Genomic DNA, 15,451 nt, shown 5'->3' on the forward strand with positions numbered 1-15,451 from the left:
AAGACTGTTATAGAGAGAATAGGGCATCCACACCATCACAGACTGGTATACAGAGAGTGTGGTGTCCACACTATCACAGTCTGGTATACAGAGAATAGGGAGTCCACACTATCACAGACTGGTTTACAGAGTGTGGTGTCCACACTATCACAGACTGGTATACAGAGAGAGGGACATTCACACTATCACAGACTGGTATACAGAGAGAGGGAGGTGCACACTATCACAGACTGGTATAGAGAGAGTGTGGTGTCGACACTATCACAGACTGGTTTACAGAGAGAGTGGTGTCCACACTATCACAGACTGGTATACAGAGAAGAGGGCGTCCACACTATCACAGACTGGTTTACAGAGAGGGTGGTGTACACACTCTCAAAGACTGTTATAGAGAGAATAGGGCATCCACGCCATCACAGACTGGTATACAGAGAGTGTGGTGCATCCACACTATCAAAGACTGTTATACAGAGAATAGGGCATCCACACTATCACAGACTGGTATACAGATAATAGGGCATCCACACTATCACAGACTGGTATACAGATAATATGGCATCCACACTATCACAGACTGGTATACAGAGAGAGGGACGTTCATACTATCACAGACTGGTATACACAGTCTGGTATACTGAGATAGGGCCTCCATACTATCAAAGACTGGTATACAGAGAGAGGGACGTCCACACTATCAAAGACTGGTATACATAGACACAATATATGTCACTTCATTATTATAAAGGTTGATTTTCAAAATCATGCCTGAAATGATATTTCTTGGTGATTTAAATTTGAAAAACAAATCACTGTTAGGTTATCTTACATCAGTGAATATATTTGTGTGAAGTATCTGAACGTGCAATCTGGATGCTAATGTGAGTTAGGTTAAAATAGACATCTTTAGAAATATCAGTGATTTTCACATCTGATCAAGATTAAGTTTACACTGTACACTTTTCGATAAATTTTAATGGGTTCTTTATTAAGCATTACTGAAGTAGACGATATATATAAATATATTTTCATTTACTAGAAATCAAGCACCTGTTACTTCATATGAATAGCAGATGTATCATTTTCTGTTATTTCCTGTTTTATTTCATCATAAAAATCCCATTTCAAAATTTCGTGTCAGCACTTAACCCATAGAAAACCGTTTGCAGGATGATTTGATAGAAATTTTAAAATATTTATAGATTTTATTTTTATTTCAAGAAATCTGATATAAGCACAGTTTAAAATGAAGAAGGCCTCTTTGATATAGATTTGATATTACTTTATACCAGTTCCATTTTTTTTAATTCAAGTTAAGTAAATATAGCTGATTTATTCTAAAACATAACGAGTGCACACATGTCATATATCTGATCAGCGATTTAAGTACTCAGGAAGTAGATACCCAGATATCTACTGGAGTTGTAAAAATTACGTCTAGATGATAATCATTTATATATCTTATAGGTTTGACGACTTTCTCCAAAGGTGCCTATCTACAGTTTCGAAACTGAGGCAATCAAAAAGTTCCATAAATGACTTGCATATCTTATTCCAATTTTGTATCAATTTTATCAGTAATAATTCACTGTTATATCCAATTCAAAGTCATTTTGTATGTAAACATCATGGTGAAATATCTTTATCACTGTTACCCCATAATTTACTAACTTAGTACTTACAATGTCTGACGAGGCAAAGTTCGAGTAATAATGTCAATGATAGGTTGTTAGCGTGTCTGTAACTGACCCAAGTATCATACCGGAGCAGGAAGTGCAACCCAACTTTGATTTCACAGCACTTTTGTTTAGATATAAGATATTTTAAGTGGGGGGTAATTCTCCCTAAACAAGTCAACAGAGAACTCAAGTAACTACTATAAACAACAGCTGGGGAAATTCTTATTGAACAAACTTTGGCAATAGCTTCATAACAAACAAATTTTGACCCAAAAGCATAGACAATTGCTTTATAATCTTAACTGTAAAAAGTTGTTTGAACAGTGTAAATATGTCGAGATAAACAGAGTATTTAATCAATCTGATGAAGAATAGAAAGAAAAACCATCATGAGACCATCAAACAATTGCAATGACTTGATGATGTACAAAGTGTTGGTGAGGAAATCTTGGGAATTTTCAACAAGAACATTTGACATTCTTGAGATATAGACAATATAGCATAGAAAAGTACTTGATTTGAGGACACCTGTGTATAACTCCTCCAAGCAACCTCATGTCCTAACATTGGTCATTTAATGAAAAGTGCACTAAATCATAAAACCAAAAAACAGGGAAATTCTAAACATCTGGATACAATTCAACAGTTACAATCTCTTAATGGTTAGTATGCATTAGACCTAGAATCGGAAATGAAAAACACACCACATAATATACAGTAGAGCAAAGCAATAACGGGTTAAATGTCTTTTAAAATATCTGCCACACATTTTTGATATCATTCTTTCTTTAAAAGTAAACCAATCTACTTAAACCTAATATGATGCAAGTTGTTTCACTGGCCTACGTGGGAGTGTCTTACACAACTTCTTATTAAACAGGTGAATAAAACGTAAATACTTTACAGAACTTCTCAATGACTCAATGACTGCAATATCATATATCGCTGATAAAATCCAAACAGATGCACTTGTAACAAATACGAACAGTCCTCGAATTGTACCTACACAAGTTTTAAGGAACGGCAGACGTGACGGCAGAAATGATTGACATTTTTCAGTGTTTTTTTTTTATATCTTATGTTATAAGAAAATCTTGAGGACTAATCATTTCTTGTACACCCCCCCACATCATGTCAACCTCACACTTTTAGTTGTGTCTGTATAGGACTCTGTTACTACACTTAAAGAATGACATCACTGGTTAATCATACATGTGTCCTTTGTATTTAGCTTGTTCAATGCAAAAGATGCTATTTCATTATTGAACAAATGATTATTTTATCGTTGAGTAATTGATACATGGGTGATTAACACTATAACTACTCAGTTGATCACTTACATCATGAAACAGTCTCGAACATCAACAATGTTATTTACATCGATTACATAAAATCGTTGATATGTACATGTAAGCTGTCATATACAATGTAGCTCTATATCAACTGATGTATCCCATTGAAAATACACATATTATCAATTCAATTACTTTTGTTGACATGTGTAAAATAATGAACAACTCATATCCTGCTGTCTTCCCATCATCAAAACAGACCAAACCAACTCCAAATTCTCAATGTATTTGATACTCCCCCCCCNCTTACTTATAACAATCCCCTAAACATACAAAATTTCTCAAATACATTTGTGTTGACAGATACAAACAAGATTGCTTATAACCTTCTTGACAGAAATATTTTATCTGAATTGAAATCGACAAAATCTGAGTTGTGTGTGACCGAACTGTCAGAGGGCTTGGTCCATCAACATCCAGGAACAAAGTCTTCCGTGTTTCTACAAGGAAGTGAAATTACTGCAAAAAAGTTGTTCAGATAAAAAAGTGTACCCTTATCAACATATCAAGTCGAAGTCTGTCAAAGGTTGATCATGTCCTGGCAGGACGAGAAATACTTTATGACAGTACATTCTGTCAGCTACTGTCTTTCACCTTGTACATGAATTTTTACATTGATCTTGTAAAACCTGTGCTACCAAAATCAAAATGTTTATGGATCAAACATGCTTAACAGCTACTCAACAGATTAAGGCTAAGACAATTGTATTGTGAGCCATTCTTTCATTTTATATAAAGGCACAATTAACAGTGCCCTTAATGCTCACATGAGTTTCATTGATCTTACTGATACAGGAACATGTCCAATAAGCTTGAAGTGAATTGCTATAGAGGTTCTTGAGAATACGCTGTAAATGTCTGAGCCAATCAGAAGCCATGGCAGCCATCTTGGATTTTCAGGTCAGCAAAAAAACCAAATCTTGGTTAGATATACGGAACATTTATTCTAAGTTTGGAATCAATTTCTTTAAATTAGTGGTTCTTAAAAGAAGTAGAAGATGTTCTTTTGTTAACAGATGATGGACAAATACTGATGGCCATAGCTGACATGATCAAAAATGTCGGCTAATGACTTCTAGATGTATATTGTTTAGTTAACATGGCCATACATTGTGAAATATAACACATTGTGACTGGAATGTTATGTATTTTAGCCCTGAATGAATGGTTTTAAAACACAACACAATGATCTTGACACAACCCAGTATGACAATAATGCAGCACAATGTGACCTTGACAACAGTCACTGTGGCCTTGACATAAACAATGAAATTATTTCATGGCTTAGTGACATAAACAGAACAATCTGTGACCTTAACATGATGCTGTTACCTTGATACAACACCATCAGATACAACACACGGTGACCATAACAAAGCGTACAGTATGATCTGGTGGTAACATCATGTCATCTGACATGACCTTGGCAAGGCACTGTGACCTTGACATCAAACTGTGTCCCTGACATCATATTGCAACATTGACAACATTTTGGCATTCACACAACAGCTTGACCTTGACTCAGGCTTACAGGTACTTTTCATACAATAATGTGTCCTTTGACCTACAGGTACTTTTCACACAACAATGTGACCTTGACCTACAGGTACTTTTCAAACAACAATGTGACCTTGACCTGCAGAAACATTTCATACAACCATGCGACCTTGATTTATATTTACTTTTCACACAAAAATGTGACCTTGACTTACAGGTACTTTTTCATCGCGGACATCCTCTAGGTACTGCATCAGTTGTTCCATGGCCATGTCCTGTATGGGAGTTAGGGGCATGTAGTAGTAGTGGGTGGTGGGATTCAGTAACATCACTACCGGACCCTTCATAAACGCCATGGCTATGCTGTTTACTGTCTCCATGTCTGACATCCACAGGAACTGGAACCCACTTCAACATCAAACGAGGCACAGATTTTTACACTTGATTTCGTCATAAGAATAATTATGTACAAAGGTACTATATTCTCATGTTACTAGGAATGAAGTTTTATAGTCAGGAAATTATAAATTGTTGCTTGATGACATTAAGAACATGTGTATGGTATTTGTTGACATGATGTGAAGGTAAAATGTTTCCTTTACAAATGAGATGCTTAAAGAAAATATAGTTGAATGGGAACTTTACTGACATTTTAATGACAATCAGAATATTTGACAACAAGGCATAGCAAGGTGAGGCAATCTGCTTCAAAAGTAAAGATTTGTATAACAGTGACCTACTTTTGTTACACATCAACAATCTGTCAATCCCAAGACAAACCACATTCAAAAAAAAAATGTGCAATAGAATTGAAGATATGTACCTTGTATAAGACTCTTAAGGACAAATTGGATGGTTATTGATGGCCTAGACAAGTTGGATATTTTTTTACAAGCAAAATAAAAAGGGCACATTTTGTTTTGACATTGAAGTCAATTAAGACAATAGGTTGTTTGTTGACATAAAGGCTTATACGATACTTGTTGACCAAGGGAACTATGTACAGACGTAAGCGCTTTCAAATGAATACATTTATTATAAACTCTTTGTGAATTCAGTGTAATGTATCTCACCACTAGAAAGAATATTCCTGCAACATGTATTAACAAGACCATGTACTTGTATGACTAAATATTTCTACATAACATGAAATTGACAACAATCCATCAATATTTACATCTTGCAGTATTTATGTTAAGCTTATACCACACAAAGCTTAAAATGCTATAAAACCACCTACGCATCCTCAGCTATATAAGTCCCAGAATGGCAAATCATCAAAAAACTTATCTGACTTTCATCAACAGCCGAGGGAGATCACTCCATCAAATTCTGGTTTCTTATCAGTCTCCTGCAGAGAAACGGAGGATTTGTTTTCCCTTTATTGTTGGCTGCAATCAACATTTAAAGCCGCGTCTAAGATGCAAACAAATTTGCAGTGAGAATTAAAAGATAGATATCCTGAGCGGTAAAACACTGGTGGATCAGCCAACAACTAGTAACTCAATGAATATACCTTTATAATGTTCCCCAAACTTCTCTGTGTTTGACTGTTAAGCAGTCAACATCATGTTCCAGTTCCAGAGCCGAAAATGATGATATATTTATGATACACAGTCAGGTAACTTATAGTCTATCTGAGATTGTATATAGCTACAGATATTGGACACTTTACTGGCTTTGCTGCTTAATTGAACGTTCCATGAAAAATGTTCCCTGTTTTACTGTGAGTTTTGAGTTTTGTAAAGAATACAATAAAGTGATGCAGGTTTTTATGTAAAAATCTTTAAATCTAAACATATGTAGTAATGTTATGCAGAAATTGTAGACATTTGACCTTTGAACTGTAAGTGACCTCACCTTGTGTGAGTCACTATCTAGCAGTAATTTGTTGATTTTACCACAGTATCAACAGTAATAGATAGGATAATAATGAAATGAAGAAACTTGACTTATAACAGTGACCAGTAACCTTGACCTTATGACCAGACATTATTAAATCACTCCTGTTTAGTGGAAGTAGCTTTCATTGAGATATCAGTATAGTTTAAGATGTTTACTATCTAGGAGTGATGTACCTTTACGTTACCTTGGTAACTGTCAATTTAATGATGCAGTAAAGAGGAAGGTACTGTCAGAACAAGAAAACAAATACATTTGACCTATGAACTTCAACAATGACCTTGACTTTTGATTTGGTGCAGGCACCTGATAATACTTTAGTATACTGAATGAACACTGGCATACAAAATGTAGATATCACAAATAGTGGCATGATAGCAGGGAAGAGGTAGAGAATATTCAACCAGAAATAAACAATATAACAAGCAGGTATCTGAGAAAGCTGTTAAAAATCTTGTCTGTGTATCATTGGTGAGGAAACACGGCTTATGCTGATGAACAATCTAGAACAATTAATCGACCAGACGATTGGAAATAGTAGTTTTGTAAAAGAGAAGAAACCTGTAAACTGCTGTGTTGTAGAGTGATAAACGAGAGTTTTATGAGAGTGTGAGGATGTTCCCTGTGTTTCTGATTAGATTGTACAACAAAACTGCTTTGATACCATATTCTAACAGTTCCGCCAAACACTTGGCTCGGCCCTGTCACACACACCATGTAATAACGCTGAACAAGAACCTGTACTATTAACCGAAATAATAATCATGATAAAGCAATTTTATTTTTAGACTTTAAAAAGTTAGATCTTTGCAAATGCATTTTATATGTGCTTCAGGGGAAATAATTTAACTTATAAAACTTTATATCATGTAATCGAACTCTCTGATTTACAACAATTTAGTATCAGATTAAGATATAATGAAGAATATTTAAAGTATATATTCAAAAATATATATTTCTACAAGACAGACTTCAGTAAAAAAAACTTTCATTGTGTATCAACATTAACTGTTGTTATAGTTAAGATGGACTATTGAATAATCAACGGGAAAAGTTTGTATATTTTCAAGTGTTCTGCTGATGGGGAATGTTTGTAATACTTTGGGGTTGCATTTAAAAGACAAAAGATCCCAGAGGGATCTTGGCGTCCACCATTGTATCATCTTCATTAGTTCTTTGTCAGTTCGATCTTTTCTCTTCTTTCCTCTAATCTGTTTGATCGAGTCATGTTAACAGTAAATGCACCTTGAGCTAACTTCTGATCTAAACTTAATACCGATGTGTATAAAAGCCAACCTTCAAAGTGAGTTTGTCATTTCACTTTTTTACTAGTACAGTACTTAATTAATAATGTGAAAGAAATAGGATCGATCATTGCAATATGAGAAAGATCTGTTTAGTTCTTCCTTTAGCCAATGAGTTTTTATGATCAGTCTCAAAATATAACATGCACAATGAGGGATCAAGGGGAACCTACATATCAAATTTGAGAAAGATCCCTCAAGTTATTCCTGAGAAATAGTACTAACAAACCTTCAATGTCAAAGATGGCTGTCGGAAGGCCATTTTGTTTAACTGATCAGTTTCAAAAGTAAACATGAACAATAAAGGATAGTGGGGAACCTGTATTGGCTGGGCCAAATTTATTTTTTTGGGCGAGTGAAAAATTTGAAGTACTTGCCCAAATGACATATTGGTGGCCCAAATAATTTTGGGAAGAAATATTTCCACAGCATTTAACACAATGCTTCAGCACATTTAAATTACATATAACATGACATTGTTTGTAACATGAAAAACAGAATAAAGCATTATCTTTTTAATTCTTCAACCCTAGTTAAAACCTGACATGATCCACACCATTCAGGTCTTCCAAAAAAGAAATACACAAAACTTGCACCTCAAAGAAGACACCCTGGCAGTATTTGTATAGAAAATCTGAAAAAAAAATCATCACATTTTCTAAATCACGGACAGTTTGATTCAAATCGATGTAATGACAACTGAAAAATGTACTGCCCCCAAATTAATGTTGAAGGGACTATAATTTATTTTATTCACTAATTTTTTGACAGTCGCCCAAACTATTTTTGTTGGGCCAGTGACTACCTCACTTTTGACAACTTTTTTGGTCGCTCGAGCAAGACTTTAACCGACATTGAAGAGCGGGCGACCGACCATTTCAGGCACTGCTGCACAGCTAAGGACTAAGGGGAACCTACATATAAAATTTGAGAAAGATCCCTCAGGTACCTCCAGAGAAATAGCGATAACAAACTTTCACTATCAAAATCCAATATGGCTGCCTGTCTGCCATGTCGTTTATCCGATCAGTCTTAAAAGTTGCCCTGCACAGCTTAGGACCAAGGGAAACCTACATATGAAATTTGAGAAAGATCCTTCTTGAGAAATAGCGATAACAAGAATTGTTTAAGGACGGACGGACAATGGACCACAGACGCAGGGTGATTTGAATAGCCCACCATCAGATGATGGTGGGCTAATAAAGACAGCTCCTCCTGGCATGCCATCTACAATCTTTGATGACATTGTCAAAATAAACCCACAATTTTAAGACACTAACATTCATTTGCCTTACCTACAAAATCTGTGTTGCCTGTGAAATCCATTTTTCCCATGCAATATATCTTACCAGCAGAATTAGTCTGATCAAAGAACTTTGTCTTACCAAAGGATATTGTCTTAACAATGGTCTCTGTCTTGTCTGTTTAATCTGTCCTACCTGTGAATGCAGTCTTAACTGTTAAATCTGTCTTACCTGTGGTTGCAGTCTTCGATGTAGTCTTACCTGTGATATTTGTCTAACCTGTGGATGCAGTCTTACCTGTGAAATCTGTCCTTGTGTTGTGTAGCTAACACTTTTACCATATCTTTGATTCTGAAAAATACAAAATTTCAGTTTGAACACTTCAGAGAATGATAGTTGGCTACAAATTTGATCAGTAAAAAGAGTTATGTCCCTTAGTAATAATATTTGATATAGACCAGCCACATTGTATGTATTGTTTGCACACATGAAACCATATAAGTAGATCTGGATAAAGATTTTTTACTTTACACATTTGATCACAATGATTTTGTTTATAAGGGATCTAATGTCCTTGCAACAGTCTGAGGGTCATATGCAGACAGATACCTATACGGACACACCCTAGTCTTGAGTAACAAATTAAGTAAGCTAAGGGCATTCAAAAATATCATTACAACTTTGACCTCAAGTTGTGACCTTAACTTTGATGGGTTATACCAAATACAAAACATGAAATTTGTTGTATCTTAGCTTCTCAATAACTTCCTGTAAGGTCTCTTATGTTTTAAAAAATATACTAATAGTTTCTTCATTTGCTACCTTTTTTCCAGTATTCCAGGTTTGAGACATACCATTATGATATAGAAATTGTTGAGATCCAATTCCATCATTTAAAAGCATTTTAATATGTAAAATGTTTTACTTTTCCAGCTAGAAGAACCGTGCTGGTTACTGCCTTAACTCAGTATCTGTGAGTGACGAAGGTCACCATGTCCAATTACAACCCATTCACAGCAGCAGTGATAAGTAAGTATACAGTTTCGTTGTAAAAGCTCCAGATGAAATAAAGATAACTAAAACTTGTGCCACATTTCAGCAACAGGAGAACTTTAATGTAATGGAATCAAAATGATATTTAATTCAAAACTTCCTTTTTTAATTGAAGTGTTTTATTTTCTACATTTCCTTAAGAAAATGGAATTATTTTTTTGTTAACTTTGATAAAAGAATTTTGATCATGTTTCAGCGCTTCTTAAAAACATATAAACATTATACTTTTGGAAGGAATGAACATATTTGATAATTACGTAAGATTTTTTTATTTTGTTACTGGCGCGTTATTATTTGACAGAGTAAACCTAGATCTACGGAGCTTATATATTCATTTCAATCATTTCCTGTCATAAAAGACATAAAAATATCATTTAAATAGAAATCTTACACATGGGACTCCCGTCAATGTGGAATAGGCCTGCATTCCCATTCTAACCCTGTGTGGTCCCCTACGGTGATACATCAGACTTAGAGTGACAGGATTTTCAACTACACGAACATTCCAAATGAAAGCAGTAAATATCAATAAACAAGAATGTAGCTTTGTCCTTAGGCTCTGGAGTGTTTCCATTTATCATAACTGATGGGATGTAGGTGACATTGTTGTCCTTGTATCAAGTAAAGGCATGATGTCACATGAGGCTTCCCAAATATCTCTTTGTGTTTGGGGGCGGCGGGGGATGGGGTTGGGGATGGGGTGGGGCAATCCCTGTTCACTACATGAAGACTCCAAAGTCCATGTTCACAGTTTTTTTTATACAAAGTAACCAAAATGAGTACTTCCCAGATTATAGTTCTGTTGACATATTTGACAGGATTTTTCATTCCGATTCTGCATGAGAGTTATTGTTATGCCAGAGATCTTTACTCATTAGTGTATTCATACAAATGATACACTGTTATAATTCATACATTCCCTCAATGTCACGATGTTGCAGTGTCCTACCAAGGGTTATTTGCACTGGCTAACTTTTGACTGTATTTTGTGTTTTTCAACACTTGTGTTCATTCCATTATATGACTAATTTGATATAATGATTTCAAAGAATGTCAAGCAATACCAAACATGAATGTAATTTTAAGAATATCGCTTGAAATATGGCAAGTTTACATTTCGACTTCAAGTTTCACTTTCATTGCTGCATTGCATGATCCTCACCAGACTGTTATCATGTAATGACGAGGTCGGTTATATCTGAAATACAAAAATCTACCATTCTGGCTGGAATAACAAGAAGCACATTACCAGATTCTGCAATAGCTGCTTATATTTAAGGAAATAGAAGAATTATTCAAATTTTGTACAAAAATAATAAACTATTACGTTGAAAAATTGCTGTATTGGGCATTACTTATTTATAATAATTGTCGTTGCGTTGAATGCCAGCTTTGAATACAGAACAAGAGTACCGAGGGGCGGAACAATATACGCCCGTCAAATGCCATATAGTGTTATATACTTTCTTAAATTGAAATAAGATCTGCATCATTCTAAGAGTGGTTAGCTGATATGCTAAAAAAAATGTAGGATATCTTCAGACAAAAATCAAATACTGAAATGAACAAAAGGCAATATATTTTGCAAAAATCATTGAATCAAAATTCTTTTAAGGGACACACAACTTCATGTCATGATTATAAAGTATACCAAGTTTCAAAGAGATTTGTTGAAAAATGTAGGAGGAGATTGCCGGACATAAATCGAATACTGAAATAAACAAAGGGCAATAACTTTTGAAAATAAAAATGGGGAATCAAATTCTTTTAAGGGAGACACAACTTCATATCATGATTATAAAGTATACCAAGTTTCAAAGAGATCGGTCGAAAAATGTAGGAGAAGAACTCCGGACAAAATTCAAATTCTGAAATGAACAAAGGGCAATAACGTTTGGAAAAATCGTTGAATCAAAATTCTTTTGAAGGAGAACCAACTCCATATCATGATTATAATGTATACCAAGTTTCAAATAGATTGGTCGAACAATGTAGGAGGAGATTGCCGGACAAACAAAGTTTATGCCAGCCGGCCGGCCGGCTGGACAACGGACAACGCCATACCATAATACTCCCATCAAATTTGACAGGCGCATAAAAAAGCACCTTGCGTTAATTTTTAAGTACCACCTCAAGTTTACGTCATGTTCTATTTTTTAGTCAGTAGGTATACATAAAGTACTTGGTTCACATCGTCAAAACACAACTGTCTGTAAGATGGAGATTGATTAACTTTTGTTTCGTAAGATTTGTCTTAGTGTAAGATTTGTTTTAATAGTGTTGGTGTTTCTTTAGCATACAATATAACTTTTAATTTGATATCATTCTTTTAATACAACTGTTTTTCCTCAAAGTTTGTTCAATGTCTAAACGACTGTGACAAAATAGTTTATCTTGTTGAACCCCTTGATTGCTCTACCGGATAACTTTTATGCTGATGACACAAAGGTTAACCTTCATCGGGGTAAAAACATAACATTTATGAAGTCCTCAAAACAACTTAAACAGGACTGTTCTCCAATAATGTCACATACTTGCATCTTCTGCAGTGTCATTTTGCAGTTTGTATGGTAAATGTATCAAAGACGAAGGCCAAGTCAAGTTGCACTGGCGTCTGAATTATACCGAGTTTCATCCATAAATACCTATCCTTTTGTTATAAACAAACAAAGTTGACATGCTAAATTGACATATGTAACAGCTGAATGTCAACATGCATTAGTGAATTGTTAAACCTCGAGTGATTGAAAACAGTGGTCTTCTGGGTTAGGTAACGTCTGGTAGGACTGCCACCACTACGTCAGCCACAATTAAGTCTGACAGACAGGTTTATTCAGCTTTAAATTTACGGTTTTTATGACGTGAAAGTTTTCTGAGTGGGTGTGCATCTCGATGGGAGGGATGGGGTGTAAACGTTGAAAGGACAAAGTGCAAAATAAAATTATTTTGTTTATTACTTTTTGGGAAGTTTTAAATAATATCAGAAAAATGTAACTCTCATGCAATGCATTTCTTACACAATATTTTTTAATGTACTTTTTGTTTTAAAAAGTCATCACTTGATTCACACCAAGAAACTTTATGACCCTGCACTTAGTACCTCTTACACCCTATCGGAACGAGATTCGGAAATGTATTGAAATTCAATGGGATTGCCACCTATATCGTAAACTCTTTGACCACTCTGACTTGAAAACACCCAAGCATGAAATTATATATAGTTTAAAAATGCTATATATATCAGATGAAGTGAAACTTTTGTTTCATTATCTCAAACAGAAAATCAATTCAAATTAGAATAGTAAGTCCTTTCTGCAAGTGCCATTTATGAGAATGGAATTCAGTTGTAAACCCTGGCTATTATCTCTGTATCATGATACTGACACTGCAAGGGAGATAACTGTCAATCTTGTCATGCTTCAAACTATATTGTTGAACAGTTTGAAAATTACTAAGCTTTATCTCTTCCTAGCATAACATCTTAATGGTGTTGCTATATTAATATCTAAGATATAAATTTACCTTGCCTTAGGCAAGCCATTTAAAGGTTTATTGAATTTTTGTTGTTAACAGGATATTCCTATACAGAATTTTGAATATATATACTTATTTCTTTTAGTAATGTAGTAGAACTAGACTGGGTCGATCGCCGGCAAACAGGGCACTAAATTGGTAGAGCATCTGATTAGAGTTTGGGGAGTTCCAGAATAAACCAAACTCTGGCCGTTCATTTTTCAGCTCCTGTTACATTTGGTGCTGGTAACCAACTCTTGCTTTAATTATCAGTTGAATACTTTACAAGGGGATTCCCAAACTTAACATTACCAACATTTAGCTTAAAAATGAAAGTAAAATAATGTTTTGACATATTGAAACAAATCATAAAAGATGTACTTAATAAAATATATTTGAATCTCCTTGTCACAAAAGTGTGAAAGTTGATTAGGTCTATATCATTCCAACAATAAATTAAATGAAATGTTCTCCAATAACAAGCCATTCAGATTGGTATGTATCGCCTGTGCCCCGCTATCTATGCACATTTCAGAGAAACTAACTTAAACACGAAAACCTAATGTTGATGGAGAGGCTGACAAAGTCAATGGACCACTGTTTGATGTATGGGTTGAGATGTACTACCTAAGATGCATCTATGGTCCAAGTTCGGTTAATCTAGCACTTATACTTTCAGAGAAACTAACTTAAACACAAAAACTGAATATTGATGCCAGCAACGGAAAAGCAACACCTTGAGTCTTGTTTCCGTTACTTCGTTGCGGTGAGACAAAAATGATTTCAAAAATTTTGATATCTTTTGAATATTTATTGAAACAAATCCTTACAATTCAACATCTTATAGCAAAAACAGGTAAAACCATCAAGCCAATTAAATCTCATAAACTGGATTTTTGAAACATATACTAGCGGAAAAAAGAAACTGTGCATGCGGAGAATTGTTATAGAACATGTATTACCAACTATATATACATGAAAATTCACACACATGACCGAGTATGACACATACACACTATCCGTGTGTCATTGACAGTTTTTCCCGTGCAGTTTGCTCTCTATAGGCGTTGACCAGTTTCCTCGTTTTTCTCATCCAGCCATCCAATTCGACAATGAAAGCTTATTTTTCAACTGTTGGGTCACTCTGTTGAGACCAATGAACAGTAAAAACAGCATTATAACGTTTTAATTTGTGATTAATGCTCAATGAAAATGACCGCCTCCGGATTATTGGTATGTTTCAAGCTGGTATGGGCCAAGCCGTTGTCTCTATCCGTCCGCGACGTCCTGCAATCTGCCCAGTACTTCTGCCACGTCATCGTGTAGCACGTCTGGACTGGTGCAGAAGGCATCTGCGATTTACTCTACGGGATTGGGCAGGCATTTTGTTTACGGACAAGTCGCGAGTCCACCTGGATAGTGACGGACGTTCCAGAATGTATCGTCGCATTGGAGAACGTTTCCGTGACGCGTGTGTGGTACAACGACGTTCTTTTGGCGGAGGCAGCGTTATGATTTGGGGCAGCATCACAGCCAACGGGAGAACGCCTCTGGTGGTTGTTAATGGGAATTTGAACGCGCTATGTTATTGTGACGAGATCCTCCGGACCCACGTCATTCCATTCGTGCAAGGGCAGCAGCGTCACATTACGCTACAGCAGGACAACGCCAGGCCACACACAGCTTGTGTCGCTATGGTCTTTCTGGCCCAGCAGAACGTTGACGTGTTGCCCTGTCCTGCTGTATCCCCCGATCTGTCGCCCATTGTACACGTCTGGGATGAAATGAAGTGCAGATTACAGGCATTACCTAATCAACCGGTGACGTTGGCTGATTTGGCTGCAGCGTTGGTACAGATCTGGAATGCCAATCCATAAGCATTATTGAACCATCTGATAGGCTCCATGCGT

General features: G+C 35.6%; 1 protein-coding gene across 1 annotated transcript in view; it reads right to left on the reverse strand.

The window, feature by feature from the left end:
• LOC110447628 (protein disulfide-isomerase TMX3-like) overlaps positions 1 to 15,451 on the reverse strand; it is a 234,982-nt gene that overhangs the window by 14,369 nt on the left and 205,162 nt on the right. Inside the window, exons 10-11 of the mRNA XM_021493466.1 lie at positions 9,273 to 9,326; positions 4,741 to 4,933 (exon numbers count right to left, since the gene is read on the reverse strand). Of these exons, the coding sequence (XP_021349141.1) occupies positions 4,741 to 4,933; positions 9,273 to 9,326 (247 nt within the window). The remainder of the gene's footprint in view (positions 1 to 4,740; positions 4,934 to 9,272; positions 9,327 to 15,451) is intronic.

This window comes from Mizuhopecten yessoensis, unplaced genomic scaffold (genome assembly GCF_002113885.1).
Source record: "Mizuhopecten yessoensis strain PY_sf001 unplaced genomic scaffold, ASM211388v2 scaffold3537, whole genome shotgun sequence".
Lineage (NCBI taxonomy): Eukaryota > Metazoa > Mollusca > Bivalvia > Pectinida > Pectinidae > Mizuhopecten > Mizuhopecten yessoensis.